Source organism: Drechmeria coniospora, chromosome 01 (genome assembly GCF_001625195.1).
Source record: "Drechmeria coniospora strain ARSEF 6962 chromosome 01, whole genome shotgun sequence".
NCBI lineage: Eukaryota > Fungi > Ascomycota > Sordariomycetes > Hypocreales > Ophiocordycipitaceae > Drechmeria > Drechmeria coniospora.
This window is the reverse complement of record NC_054389.1, coordinates 7,750,753-7,765,263: the sequence shown is the minus strand read 5'-3', so window position 1 is coordinate 7,765,263 and position 14,511 is coordinate 7,750,753. Positions and strand designations below refer to the sequence as shown.

The window sequence follows — 14,511 nt, the reverse complement described above, 5'->3', positions numbered from 1 at the left end:
CACACCTACAGTACAGTACATGTACGTGCAAGTGGTTGTACTTAGGTGTACTTAAGTAAGTAAGTAATAAATCCGTCCATGAGCACGCACTAGATTTGGACACGTGGGGGGAGGATGGGTCAGCCCGAATTTTTCAGCTCCGTCCCTTGTCGTGTCCCATCAAAGTCTGATGCAGCCACGTCTCTCGATCCATAAGGTCGGCGAATCATTTATGTCATCGGTCAGATGGAATAGCAACTATAGGCAAGGCAGATGTGCTATGGTAGTGAGCCAAATAAGAGCTATGGTGCTATACTGTACTTACACATAGGTTAAACGGAAGAGTCCCCCAACTACTAGTAAATAGTATCGTTCGATACTACACCGAGGCCAGGGCATTGGCCAGGGTTACCTACGCCCAGACGGGCATGGAATTAGCAAACGGAACTCGTAGTCATACCAAAGTACTACGCTACACGTTCACTTTAGCAAGTGAAGTGTGATTTTGCCAGCGTCCGACCTTTCGGGAGTTATTGCTATACTGGCTTTGTGAAGGCAAGTTACTATTATAAATTATAAATTTTTCCATTATAGCCTATGTCATATCATATTCGTATGTTGCGATTTGATCCAATAATAATAGCAGTAAAGTGTTAGATGGAAGTACTCCGTAACGCAAGGCAACCTTGATAGGGTTAAGTACAGCCATGTTACAGCCACCAATATAGGTTCAACCGATCAGGAGAGGATTTGATCCACCCTATACGGTCATACCTATAGAGTAAGGTTGGATAGCCTACCTTCCAGCAACTAGTTAGAAGTATATATAGGGGATACGATTCCCACCCACTTTAACAAGACAAGGATTTATACCAGTCTTATCTACAGTATGCTCCAGAAAGTGACTATCTGGTTGATAGAAAGTATTATAAATTGCCGCAAGCACTTGCTTCACCTCGAGTACATGTACAACTACACACCAACAATACATGTACATGTATGGCGTAGTTTCCTCCGTTAATAGGGAGTAGTTGTACTTGCAAATTATTACTGTATGCATGTGAGTAACTGTAGACGCCGTTGTGATCGACCCTACTTTGACCATCAGGTGTCCAAAGGTGATGCCTATTGTTCACCGAGTCTTTCGTCACAATGGGGTCAATGATGGCAAACCCCCGATGTTGCCGACCATAGGTTGGATGAAGTCGCCGCTTCTCCCTCTCTAGCTTCAAAAAGGACCAAAGGCTCACGTAGCCCAGCGCCCAGACGTGTTTGACTGCTTGGGGCGGCAATGGGCCAAGATCCCAGGTGCGCGAAACACCAGGTCGTTTTCGCCAGTACAGAGCAGTATTGCCATATAGTAGCAAGTATACATTTCTACATCATATCTAGATTTTCAGCGTTACTCTAGCCTTCCCTGCCATCCTGTTCGAAACCCCAGACCGACCTTGTTTTCCGGTGAAATCAAAGTCTGCAAAACCCACCACGGATATCATTAATCTTGCCCAAATCGGCTCTGATCGACCCCAGTTTCATGACGTCCTCATCCCTCAAACTTCTTCTCTCGGCCGCGGCCTTCGACCACGACCCGCGACTTAGGCCCGCGCCCGCCAGCGTGCTGAACACGGCCATGTAGGCGTGTTTGGGATCCTGCACAATGCTGTACGCCAGGAGCCCGGCCTCTCCGGCAACCTCGATCATGGCCAAGGCGGTTCGCACAGCAGCCATGCTCGGACCGACCACCTCCCCCACGAATGGAATGAAGAAAAGAATGCCGCCGATGAAATGGGATATCATCTCCTCCCTCTCCTTCTTCTTGATGTCGTCGGCGGCCTTGATGACCTTCTCCATGCTGTCCACGGCGGATGCCATTGTCAATGCCGGAAGTGACGATGCGTCGGCCACGTCTGCCATGTTGAGCAGGGGGTCGAGGCTGCCGATGGCTCTGATCACCTTGAGGCGGGTCAGCAGGTCTTTGGAGTTTTCGTACGACTTGACAATCACGTCCTTGGGGTTGAGGAGCTTGATGTCGTCGGCCGCCAGTGGATAGTTCCAGAACCAGTCATCCTGTTTCTTTTGGCAGTCCCTGACACCTTCACCGGCGAACTGACACCCGTTTGACACCTGCACGTCGATGTCGCCAAACTTGATCCACTCCTTCTCAACTCCGTAGTCCCTGCCGATGGCGCCGAAGAAGCCGTCGAGGTCTTTCGGAGTGTATGTCACGTTCGGCACGTTGGTGTTGAAAAAGTCGATACCGTCCGGCCCGTCTTTGAAGACGGTGGGACACGTCGTCTCTTGCGTGCCGGCGCCGTTCTTGCAGTCTTTCGACTTGTCGCAGTCCAGCATGCAAGTGGGAAAGTTGCAGCTCGAGCAGCAGGTGCGGTACCTCGTCTCCTCGCACTTGAAGAAGTCCCCAGCATGCCCGTTGCCCATGAAGGCGTTGATCTGCGAGGGTATCTGCTGGATGGAGTATTTCTCATAAATCCTGAATCTGTCGTCGTAGCCTCTGTCGACGAGGACCTGGTACTTGTCCAGCGCGTCGTTCATGATCTTTATTTCCACGTCGACGATGTAATGGTTCAGGCAATGCGGGGGGATGCCGTCCTTCTTGCTCTTGAGCTCGTCCAGGCTGCCGAACTTGGCGTCGCATGGCGGGAATGCGTTCCGGTCGACGCTGGCGACGTAATTTGGGTCGTAGTCATCGTCACCGTCAGAGCTCCTAGCCGAAGATTAGCTTGCTGCCGGCCTTCGCATGATGTTCCGCAACGGCACCTACTCGACAAACTCTTGCAGGTCAACTGCCCAGTCAGAGGTGCCGGCGAAATTGTACGCAGCGAACACATCCTCCCGAAACTTCTTGGTGGCGGCATCCATGTACGAAACCCACTCTGTTTTGTCGTAAACCAAAATGTTGGAGCCGGAACCATCTAGCCACTGCTTGGTCGCCCTGCCTTGCCTGATGATCTCCTGAATCTCCGCGTTGGAGATGTAACCGCCCGTGTCCGTGCAGCGACCCTTGGCTGCGTTGGACACGCGTGCGCTCCCAGTAAACAGGCAATCCGGCCCCGTGCATCCAGCCTGTGCCATTTTGAAAGATCGCCCGTAGCTGCTGACGCCGACGACGACTTTGTTGGCAGGCATGCCCGCTTTCGTTATCATCGACAAGGCGTCCATTGTCTCGGTGAGGTTAACGTGGGAGCGGAGACAATTTCCTGTTGGGCAGCCAGGGGAAGTCCACTTGTTTCCATAGTCCCACTGGCCATGGAGGTCATAGGTCATGTATATGATGTAGTCGAGCTTGGCTGCCATCTCCTTGATAGGAAAGGCCTTGAGATACCAGTACGACGCCGGCGCCGCGAGTGACACGGACTTGCCGTTGCCGACAGCCGCCTTGAGGCTGCTCAGAGTTTCATAGTAGTCCTTGCCAGCATCAGGCTCTCCGGCAGGGATATCGGGAATGTCGGGGGCCTGTGGCCGCGTTAGCTTTGCTTGCTCCAGGCCGAACGAGGGTGACGTACACCGGGATACTCCCAATCAATGTCGACACCATCCAAATTGTGCTCCTTGAGGAAGGAAACGATGTTTCGCACAAACGTGGCTCTGTTCGGACCTTTGACCGCTTCGCGAAGGATCCTAAACGTGCCCGGTTTGGTGCTAAAGTCCCATCCGCCAAAGGAAATGATCTTCTTGACGCCGCTCATTTCCTTGAAGCGTCTAAACTGATTCTGGGAGCTGCTGACGTCAATGCCATAGCTGGGGGTGATGTCGGCAAAGGAGAAGTGAATGTGCGTATACTTGTTTGTGTCGATCTGGTCGACATCCATGCGTAGGCACTTGCGGTTAACGTTCCAGGCCTCAAAGTAGGCAACTCGCATCGGTTTTGTCACCGGCGAGCCCTTGACAATCTCCCTCCCACAGTTGGAGATGCCTGCGCTGGTTAGCAAACGGACCTGTTCACGCGGGGGTGTTTCACTGTCGTGACTCACATCCGTTCTTGCCGGGCTCCGATGTGCCTGGTGCACCAGTTTTTGATTTGGAGACGCGGCAGAAATCATCCGTCGTGCCGCACTGTCCCCAAATGTTGCAGCAAACGCTCAGAGGGCAGGGATTCAGCTTGACCCAGTCATCACTGCTTCCGGACGACGGTTTCTTGGTTCCAGCCACCTGCGGACCGCACACGGCATTGCGTACGGGCTGGGGAAAGGGAGGCGTTCCCTTGCTGATACAAATCTTGGTGTCCACGTAGAGCAACTTTGGATCGCATCCGTTCCAGCCCCAGGTCTTCTTGTTGTACTCTTCAATCTTTTCCACGGTAAGTCCGTGAGCGGTAGCAATGGCATCGCAGCCATCCTCCTTCTTGACGGTGTAGACAGCGCAGGACCCGTCCTTGCCGGGCTTGGGGGTGATGTCGGGTAGCTTGCCACGAGTGCAGCAAACCGGCTGGCCAATCTTCAACTTATTGCAGAACTTTTCGTCCTTGCTGTTCAGTTTGATGAACTCTGCCTCCGGGAGCCCGCACTTTGCTGCCAGAGACTTGCAGAGGTCCTTGTGGACGACTCTGATGGTCCTGCAAGTACCGTCGGAGCTGCTGGGAGGGATGAGGTCGGGCAGCGTGCCAGCCGAGCAGCATATTCTCTGGCCGAGATCGATTTTGTTGCAAAAGTTTTTGCTCGGGTTGTACTTTGTCAAGTCTGGCTGACTGATGCCACATCGCTTGGCAAGGGCCCAGCAACCTTCGCCTTTGCCTGCCGCAATGGACCGGCAAGTGCCTCTTGCAACGAGCCTTGACCTAGACCAGGCGTGAGTCATTTCAGTCGAGTTTTGGTAAGAGGTGACCGATTCTGTGGTGTTGGAGCCTTTAGCCTGACTGGGAACTCGCAAGCGGACCGTCATGTAGTTCTCAACATCTCCCTTCACACATCCTCCTTCGGCCCAGGTTCGCACTGCCTCCTGGACTAGAGTGAAGTCTTTGGCAGGAGCTGCAACGATTCCGATCGCGTAATCAGCTCCACGACCATTTTCGGCACAGATCTGAACAATCTTGGCTTCGGAGGAGAGCCTTCCTCTTTCCACGTCGTCTAGGAAGCGGCTCAAGATGCCGGCGTGGACTCCGTGCTGGTACACTTCTGCGCCGGCAAAGAGGCCGACCGCCGCAGACCGGGCGTAACCAAATGTCAGAACATTCTCCGTGCAAGAGGGTGCCTTGGTGCCAAGATAACTCTGAACCTGGCGTCCCGCAGAGAGAATGTCGTCCGGCGAAGCTGGGCTGGCACCACTGCCGGTAACGTGGCCAGCGGGCTTTCCAACCATGACTGAAACCTCGACTATATCATTATTGGGTGTCGGGCAGATCGCAGGGGTCTCGCTTTCTTCAGCGCGTTTCTGCGCCGACTTGGTCCCGTAGTCTGCCTTGCATGCCCTGATTCCGGCGATGGGTAGCTGCTCGTCTTCGGCGCCAGAAGTTTGGATGTTGACGCTCAGCAGCATGGTCTCATTGCATTTCGCGACGCTGGACATGTCTGAGAATAAGGACCATGGTAGTTCGGACCCGATGTCTGAGCCGCCATTGTCTTGACAGGACAAGGGACATGTCCGTAGAGCTTTGGCTCGCTCATTTGCTGCGCGCCAATCCTCTAGACTTGGATTTATGTCATCCGGAGAGGCAGCAGCAGGTGAGATTCCTGCTGCCAGCAAGAGAAGAGAGGCCAGGTAACACAGAGATTTCGGCATCGGAGCAGTGGCGTGCAACAGAGTTTGACCGATATAGGAAAATCCAGGACGAGAATATAATGACTGCGTGTAAGAGATGAAGAGAAGGAAAGGTAAAAATTGTCCTGATGAAAAGAACGGAAGAGTGGCGAATGGAAGTTTATACCAGTAGAAAGGAATATATTCATAACTCCAAAGGTAACCGACGTCATGGTCATTAGACGGCGGATGTAAAGTTGGCTCCATGATGATATTTTTGTCGGCTTACTATAGAGTAAGTACATGGAAGCACTTCCACTCCGGAGCAGCTCCGAACTGCCGTCGTTCGGGAATTCGGTCTATAATTAGATTTCGGGTCCCTACCGACGGAGCAGTTTTAAAAGGAGTCAAGGGGCCGCCGGTCAGCGTCACATCCAAGGTTTCTTCATCCGTGCCCGTCAGCTCAATCACGGAGTGCGAGCGGATATGACTGTGCCCGCTTACGGCATTTGCCTGATCCTTCGCCGGAGGCTGCTGACCTCTGACCCCTGTCGCCGTGGTGCAGGTGTTATGCGTACCAATGTGGTCAACATCGGTTTAAAAAGTGCATTCTATCTTGGGAAGTCTTGTACTTTCTCGTTGTCGTGGCATGTGAGGGAGATTTATTACCGTAATGCTTCCTCTTGTTCCGTAGATGATATCGGTTGCCAATGCATTTTCCGTTTCCAACTGACAAGTTCTCCGCAATCCCTTTCAACATCCGAGGCCAAAAGCCATATATTCCATCATGCATTTCAAAATTGTAGGAGGACTCCTCCTCCTTGTCACCAAGGTCTTGGCCGGCGGTTATGCCGGCGCGCTGGAGCGTGTATGGCTGTACTACGCCTACCAAATCGACGGCCTCAACGACGAACACGCTCGAACCTTGGGATTCAAGTGCCGAAGCTGGGATCACATAAAAAGAGTATGCATGGACCAACCTGCTGGGAGAGATAAATGGAGAGAGTTTGAAGGCACGCCCAAGAAGAATCGATGCACGTTTAGCGAATTCCTAAACTCGATCGGCGGCGTAGGCAGAAAGGAAAGGCTTGTTGCGGACGAGAAGGGGAACGTTTTGGAACTGACGGACCCAAAGGCTACGGATCCTGACCCCCAAGAGACCGCGAAGAACGTGTACACGCACTTTAAAAACTCGCCCCAGAATAGTGTGCCCGACTACCAACCGTTCAAGGTGTTGAAATATGGCACAAGCGACTACACGACCTGCATAAAACGGATCGGAGACCTCGTGGTCAAGGCCAAGGTCGATAAAATGACCAAAGAAAACGCGCACCTGTTCGACCGCTTCGCCGAGACGACGTCGCTGATAGTCAAGGCCAGAGTCGGCGACCACGGCCGATGGCTCATCGACGCGGCCGAAAAGAATCTGAAGCCTCAGAATATCGAGGTGGTGAGGGAATCCATTCCTCCGGGATACAACCCGAGTGAAGTGGACAAGAAGTGGGAGACTGTTGATTGGGAAAAGACCATAGCGGGCGCCTTGGATGGCGGAGCGCACAGTCCTCAGGAGGTTTTGCTGCTGACGAGCAACATGAAGGAAGAATTCTACGCCAACGCCAAGTCCCACGATCACAGGGTCACCATAGAAGCGTTTTCCAGCGTTGAGAAGAAGGTGAACGGATGCTAGTATTAAGATACGCCCGGCTCTGCTCATCATACATATACTTGATGTAGACGTATCATATATTGTTGGCATGTCAGAGGTGCATACATGTATGATATATGTGAACAGATGCTAGTATCAAGAGACGCTCAGCTCTGCTCATCATACATATACTTTATGTAGACGTATCATATATTGTTGGCATGTCAGAGGTGCTTACATGCATGATGTATGTGAACGTATTGTATACTTAAACATATAATATATTATATACGTAAATACATAACATGTATGCATGCATCTCGGCTTCTGCTTCTCTAATCCATCTTCGCGTATGTGGAAAGGTCCAATCCAGTGTCGTTGTCAAGCATAAACTGCAACTCGTCGTCAAAATCCTCCATATCCTGTACGCGTCCCCCATCAAGCTCAGACCAGCTGTACGTCATCTCCAATTGCGGCCCAGTTAACAAAAGGCCGGTCTTGAGGTCTTCAAATCGTACATTTTCTCTAGGACACGCTCCATATCCTGGGCCGCAGACCGTTGATCCCCAGAGCAAAATGTTCTCGCCGATGGCCAGGTGCAGTGCCCTCAAGGCCGTGAACCTCTCCAACATTTCATGGCTGCGGTGAGCGAAATACTCGTAGAACGTGGCACCAAGGTCTCCTCGTGGCACCGTGAACCTGAGTCGTCGAATGTCTGTATCGTGGGGTGAAAGCCACTCCACGCTGTCGTCTTCCAGACAGATCATGTCTTCCTCAAAGTTGACCCATATGTACGAGCGTGGAACGTTGGATCCACCGGCGACGAAGGCCTCCTGGTAGAGAGCGAGCTTGCGGGACTCTTGGCAGACGTGCATGACGGCAGGTGGTGGTGTCGGCGAAGCGTATTGGTATCGCTTGGCGGCAAGGTCACTCGTGGCCGTCTTACGCACGCGGATGCTGACGAGACGTGGATCTGCTGTCAGTCTCCAGATATGGGCGCGAAGCTCGGGAAAGAGGTGCGGAAACGGGTGAAAGGTCGCCATCGTGGAAGCGATGGTTCCATACGCAGGGGCTGCCCCTTGGGAATTGGTCTTGGTCCGACCCAAGTGGTTCGAGAAACCGAGGGAGCCAATCCTACGACGCGGATTGTGTCTTTTAAGCAAGCGTACCGAATATCAGCAACTCTATGGCGCCGTTTGCGAAATTAACGCGAACCGCTGTCGAGTCAAGGTTGTAATGTCCTCGCGAGAAGTGCGTCCGACAGCTGAGTAGGGGTTGTGAATCGTAATAACGGTACTCTTCACCAATCGTTCATCCCAAGGGGTCAGATTTTGGGACACGGGGTAATCTTACTCCAAGTCGTCGTACAGGAAGAGTGCGTTCCCTGTCGGTAGACGTCAAAATTAGCGACGGCCCCATCCTAGGCTGCTCCGATAGGGGAACCTCGAAGCCGGGAGGAATATTCCGCGTGCCCCGAAGGCTAAGGGTTCTCATCCATTGCTGGCCGGCGTGGCTATTTAAGGGACGTCATAACGTTCCAGCTCTGTAGCCCACATATACCTCGGCGCAAGGATCCAATTCGGGCACTGGAGCGTGCCCACATGAACTCTTCCACGGCTCTCCACCTCAGCAGCCAAGCTGACAATCTGTCAGTTGCTACCTTCAGGTGCCGGCCCGCGATTATCTGATCCCTGGCTCCATCTCCATCCCCTTGGCGCTTGATTCCAGTTGTGCAGGATCCTCAACCTAACCGATGCTATTTCTGTGAGACTACTGGCAAGACGGCCATGATCCTGGACAATGGACTGGTAGTCTGCCAAGCACCGGAGGTAAGGATACAAGGCCGTGGTACGAAGCAACTCCTTGTTCGGCGTCCTCCATGCTGACAAAATGCAAACATGCAGACGGAGAGGCAATGCATCAGTGCTGGACAGTCGAAAGGCCTCCTTGAACTTGGCAGTTTGCATAAGCCACATGGTAGACCTGGTGTATTGCAATTAATTTTCCAGAATTTTTCATCCGAGGCTACGGTGCATGAGTATGGGACCTCGGCAATCGCAATGATCGTCTTGGAAGACATCACATGTGAACGGATCCGGTACATCAAGGTGACCTTTCCAGGATCGGTTCCTCTTCCGCGGCGCCTTCGGTTTTACTGAGCCGCGTATTCACTTGCCTTGACAGATTCTTTCCATCGCCCTCGTCACAGTTGAAGTTGGAAGTTTTCGGCTCCATCTAGGATTCGTGGAGCAAACGCATTGGAATATCGAGGTGTGCGCAGTCTCTCACGATCCTGATCACATGTGCGTTTCATTCGCGACGTGAATTATATTCATTCGGGCAGCTCATAGTTTCTTCCGGGACACTTTGCGTCATTGTCACGTCTACCGACAGGGAACGCACTCCGCAATGTCATTCGCCTTTTCGAATAGCAAAGTGCATCGATGAGCGAGTGGTTGCCGTGGTGCTGGTGCTGTGATGACATCAACAAGCCTCGACTTCGTTGCGATGCAGTAAGACGGAAATCTCCACCGCTTGCAGTTGTCTTTAGCATAGATGCCGGACACGAACCGGATAGATTCCCACTCGTCCCGGGGAAACTGTCACTGTAACCCGATTGATGCTCATCGCTGCAGCCAGCACCATACGCAGGTAGACTGGTGGCGATGCGCACAGTGTATAGTATTGGTCGTATGGATATCGTAGACGCGGTTACCGTTGGAGGGCTCAAAGCCGCTTGCGGGAATCAATTTTGAGTCGTGAATTTCCCGTGTTTGTGCTGCACTTTCATGTCAACTTTGTCTTCGTCGGCGATCCAAGCTCGTAGCGCAGCGGCGAAGGATGATGTGGACTTTGCAACGACTCCGAGGCAAACCGTCCGAAGCAGCTCGATGCTAGTCACCAGGGCGACACTTTCTGTCCAGGTAATCGCCAAATACCATAATCACAAACAAACGCATTCAGGATGGTCCCCTTTGAGTCGTAGCAGCAGAACACCACACTATTTGAATGAGTGTATACTATGCAAAGTCTCTCTGGTTACTGTCCACGCGGCGTACACTTGGCAAGCCATCGCTGCACTGATCATCGGCCAACCCCCCTTTCGGCGTCCTGGAACCCGACCTAGAGATGGTCTCTGGCCGAGGTTGGCATGTGCATGTTCCGTAGGCGAATGCCTCGTCGGCGGCCGTTTATTGAGTGCCGGCATTTTTGCAGTATGCCTCATCAAACTCGGAATCGGAGTCGGACAAGAGCTTCAGAATTTCCTCGGTCGTGACGACGGCGCTCGAGCCAATCTTGGTGTCGATGACAGGTATGACGCGGAAGAATGCGTCAAGAATGCCGTAGAGCGACTTGTTGACGATTGCGCAAGCACCGGCCGTCTCGACGCTCCCTTTGCTACCCTTCAATGGATCCTGAAGGGAAACGATTTCTCGCTTGATTCCGACCATCTGGTCCTCAAAGGCACCAATGTCCTCTTCCGAAAGCTCGGCCGATCTGCCGAGTATTTCGCCGCACGTCGCGACGGACCCGGCGAGCTCATTTGCGCTATTGGGGAAAGTCTCCTTGTTGAAATCTGTAGCTTCGCCGCGGAGGGTCGATGCCATGGCCTTGACAGCGGCCAGGCACGGCCAAGAGGTTTGGCTGGGTTGGCATTCGCCAATGCCGGCGAAGGCGAAAGTAGCAAGTGAAATGGCCTTGATGAACTTCATTGTGGAGGATGATGAATGCAGCCGGTGGGTTTGGGATAGTTGTCGAGTAAAGACTGTTGCTAGAAAACAAGGAAGATGCCGTTCATTCGAGTGTCCATTCGAGTGTTTTAAGTAGTTTTCCTCGCGATGATATATTCTTGGTGGAGATTGAGTCATTCGGAGGACCTTGTGTCGGTCGAGAGTCATGTTGCTTCGGCATCTGGAAATCCGCGGTACGGCACTCGGCGGACGAGTGGACCAGATTTGGCCATTGTGACGTGGGCGAGCAACTCTATCGTGAGAAGACTCCTGCGAGTTGCACTAAATTTAGCACGTTATGACTCTGGCCATGATAGTTGCCCGTAACAACACCACAATCGATTGGGTGACGCGAATGTGCACACGCATACCTTACTCGTGGCAATGATATAGGACCATCCCTGCTACTATCATCGAGGCCCTCTAGGTGAATGTATTGGCAGTAAGTGCGGAAGCAACAGGCCCATGCTGCACTCGCAAGAGCTGACGTTGAGGTGCAAAATGGGAAACGATGTGCCGGAACGAGACATCTTTGTACCAGTGTTTTGTCTTCTGCTTAACGAGATGCTGTTCGAGACGGAGGGCAGCTACTCTGAAGAATGCCGGATAGAATGTGCTTCCATGGGTTCGTGACGGTGACGATATTCGACTGGAAGCATTTGTGCGAAAAGTAGGAGGGCCTAAGAACCTCCACGTACAAGGACTTGTGCATGTAGTTGTACAGTATTAATATTAACTAATAGTAGCACTGTATGGCGGACTACTTGCACATGCACTGTACTTAGACCTGTGCGACGGCCTACAGCGCACTGTAGGCACTGCAGCCATCAACTACAGGAGGAGCCGTACTGACCTACCTAGTACATAGGCACGTACCCTAGTTGCAGTGCAGGTGCCGGTACACCGTGTCAACTCACCGCTGTGATTGTTCGGCACCGTGGCATGGTCACCGCCGCAATTGCTGCACGCCGCAGCAAATGCCGCTGTAAATGCTCTGCCACTGCGGCACTGTGCGCCGTGCACACAACCAACCCGACACCGTACCGTGGATTCCAATATATGCACCAACCAAGGATGAATCCAGCGTCCAAGGTCAGGCGAAACCTTGACCTCATCATTGTCGGTGCAGGCATTTCAGTCTTTCGATGCCGCCCATCGCGTCCAAACGCAGGCGCCCGCGGGCACGACCTACGCCATCTTCGAGAGCCCGCACACGATGGCCGGCACGTGGCATCCCTTCCGCCACGCCGTCGGACATCTTGACCTTTGGCTTCGGCTGGAATCCCTCACGCAAGAATGAGACGCTCGCCATGGCGCCGACATCCAAAGAGTGCATGGTCTTGCGTCGACCAAATGGATTCGGGATCATTTGTGCTCACAGGGGACGGTCGAGGTTGAGGCTGAGGAGAGAATTGTCCGAGGGGAGAACGGTCCATTCTTTCAGCCCCCCCCCCCCCCCCCTCCTTCTCGGTACTGACCACTACGATTACGAGCAGCCCTTGCCAACCTTTATCGACCTCTGATGATGTCTTGACCGCGAGGGAGGCTGTCGCCATTAGCCGCAGAGCGAGGGCCGTGACCATTGTGTCCTCGGTAGGCGACAGTGTCAAGCACGTCCCATGCTTCGGAGGAGCCCGACCTGCATCTTCCCGCTGCCCCGGCACGGCAAAGGCTCTGCCGACGGCCTCACCCACCAGTTCAGCAGGATCGAGTGGATCACACAGGACTCCCTCGTCCTCGCCGTCCGCCGAGCCTTCCCGAGCGCTGCGAGCTGGACGATCCGGTGTATTTGTCTTAGTACAGTAATAGTTGCAATTGCAAAACATGCCTATTTACAGACTCATTTTCCTTGTAACTGTAACTACTGGTATTTGGAAATACTTGTACGCAGGACTTTCGCCCTTGCTGAATTACGTACAAGAATTACTGTACAGTACTCTAATTATTTACGAGTATTAAGTGTGCTCCGTCCTCCGTACAAGTACACGTTTACTGCAAGTATTCTCTCATCGGCCTGACTCCATGCAGCAAGAAGGGTCAAACCAGCAAATCATTGCCCATTGAACAAATGGAAATACAATACACCTACTGTAGTTGTCAGTGAACAGGCAAGATGGGTGAAATGTAGGTGTTGTTCGTACAGTGTGTGACATGTACTTAATTAAGTGTGCTCAGGGCAGTGGGTGAAATGAATGTGCTGTAAGAGTACTACGCACTGACTGTGGGCCACGTGCAGGGGCACAGTGGGTGACGTGCGTATGTAAGGTGGGTGGTTTGCATGTGTACAGTAGATGTCATGTCTCTGTACTCCGTACAGTGTGCGTCATATATCTGTATAGTGTGCGTCATGTAATACCACACCTGCCACACCTGCCGTACAGGTTCTTGCAAGAAGCTCCCATTTTCATACTTGCAAACGCACAACCGTTTCGTGGCCACCTTGTAAAGGCAATGGTCAATTGCAATGGAATAGGTATGACTGGCTGAACCTGGTCAGAATGATAATGAACTCTTACGCATAATGTATAGCATCCAAGGACCGATTCCGTCACACAGCTTTCGTTTCCATCAATCTACGCTACGCCGCTTCCTTACCAACCAATCCTCCATCGATCGTCGTGGAAAGAGTATATTCTGCGATATCCTCCATCGTCCACGTGGTTCTGATGCATGGGACCTTGGACTTGGAAGAATACTAACAGTGCCCGCTGCAATGGTCTTGTTCGCTGAAGTGGGAATCGGTAGGTTAGTGCCTTGGTGCATGAGCAGCGTCGAGGGCCACATCCACCGGACTGGCTTTTACACCGACCTCACTTGGGTCCCTTCCTCGCTTGGGTCCCTTCCTCGCTTGGGTCCCTTCCTCGCTTGGGTCCCTTCCTCGCTTACTTCAGTGCATCGACATCATCGATGGCGCTGGCAATGACGCTCCTTGTAACGGCCGTGTCGAGGAGGGCGGCTGCTCATTGGACCTTTTGCTAGCTTCGACCTCTGATGGTTGGATCGCCGCTTCTCGGAACTTGGACTTGAAAGCCTCGTCGGAAGTCGTCAAACGTTTCATCGGACTCGACCTTGTTTCTCGACATCTTCGACGCTTGCTTTGGCCGACGGCGGATCGGCAAACCGGACTTGTTCATTCCAGAGCCGGTTGCATGGCGGTCACTGCAGCCGAAGTGCAAATCTGCACTGGTAGTGAAGTGACAACAGGCCACAACTCTTGTCACTCCCTTGACGCCCGGCTCGTCGCTGGCTTCAGTCGTTACACCTTGAGCTTCCGCTTGTTCAATGCCGGTTTCCGAGGTCAAACAAGAATTATCATCACGATGATAATATGCCCCAATTCTCATCCGGTGTGCCAGGTCCCAACCAGACAAGTTCCTTCCTTCGCTGGCCAGAGGGGGTGGAAGAAAGGCAGCTGCGGCAACCCTCGACCCTTTGCTCGGATGCATGGCTCGTGGAACATTGGGC

The 14,511-nt window shown here is 52.7% G+C and overlaps 4 protein-coding genes across 4 annotated transcripts; 1 reads left to right on the top strand and 3 right to left on the bottom strand.

The window, feature by feature from the left end:
• Nucleotides 1-1,443: 1,443 nt before the first annotated feature.
• On the bottom strand, nt 1,444-5,937 carry DCS_02032 (glycosyl hydrolase, family 18; the record flags this gene model as incomplete). Its single annotated transcript, XM_040799362.1, has 6 exons — nt 1,444-2,139; nt 2,238-2,502; nt 2,621-2,698; nt 2,759-3,450; nt 3,501-3,910; nt 3,969-5,937. 6 exons carry the CDS (start codon nt 5,935-5,937, stop codon nt 1,444-1,446), a joined length of 4,110 nt encoding a protein of 1,369 aa, XP_040660245.1.
• Nucleotides 5,938-6,457: 520 nt separating this feature from the next.
• On the top strand, nt 6,458-7,357 carry DCS_02031 (uncharacterized protein; the record flags this gene model as incomplete). Its single annotated transcript, XM_040799361.1, has 2 exons — nt 6,458-6,538; nt 6,608-7,357. The coding sequence occupies 2 exons, from the start codon at nt 6,458-6,460 to the stop codon at nt 7,355-7,357; spliced, it is 831 nt and encodes a 276-aa protein (XP_040660244.1).
• A 293-nt stretch (nt 7,358-7,650) lies between these two features.
• On the bottom strand, nt 7,651-8,358 carry DCS_02030 (uncharacterized protein; the record flags this gene model as incomplete). The annotated part of the gene is made up of 1 exon (XM_040799360.1): nt 7,651-8,358. One exon carries the CDS (start codon nt 8,356-8,358, stop codon nt 7,651-7,653), a length of 708 nt encoding a protein of 235 aa, XP_040660243.1.
• Nucleotides 8,359-10,506: 2,148 nt separating this feature from the next.
• On the bottom strand, nt 10,507-11,028 carry DCS_02029 (uncharacterized protein; the record flags this gene model as incomplete). Its single annotated transcript, XM_040799359.1, has 1 exon — nt 10,507-11,028. One exon carries the CDS (start codon nt 11,026-11,028, stop codon nt 10,507-10,509), a length of 522 nt encoding a protein of 173 aa, XP_040660242.1.
• Between the last annotated feature and the right edge of the window lie 3,483 nt (nt 11,029-14,511).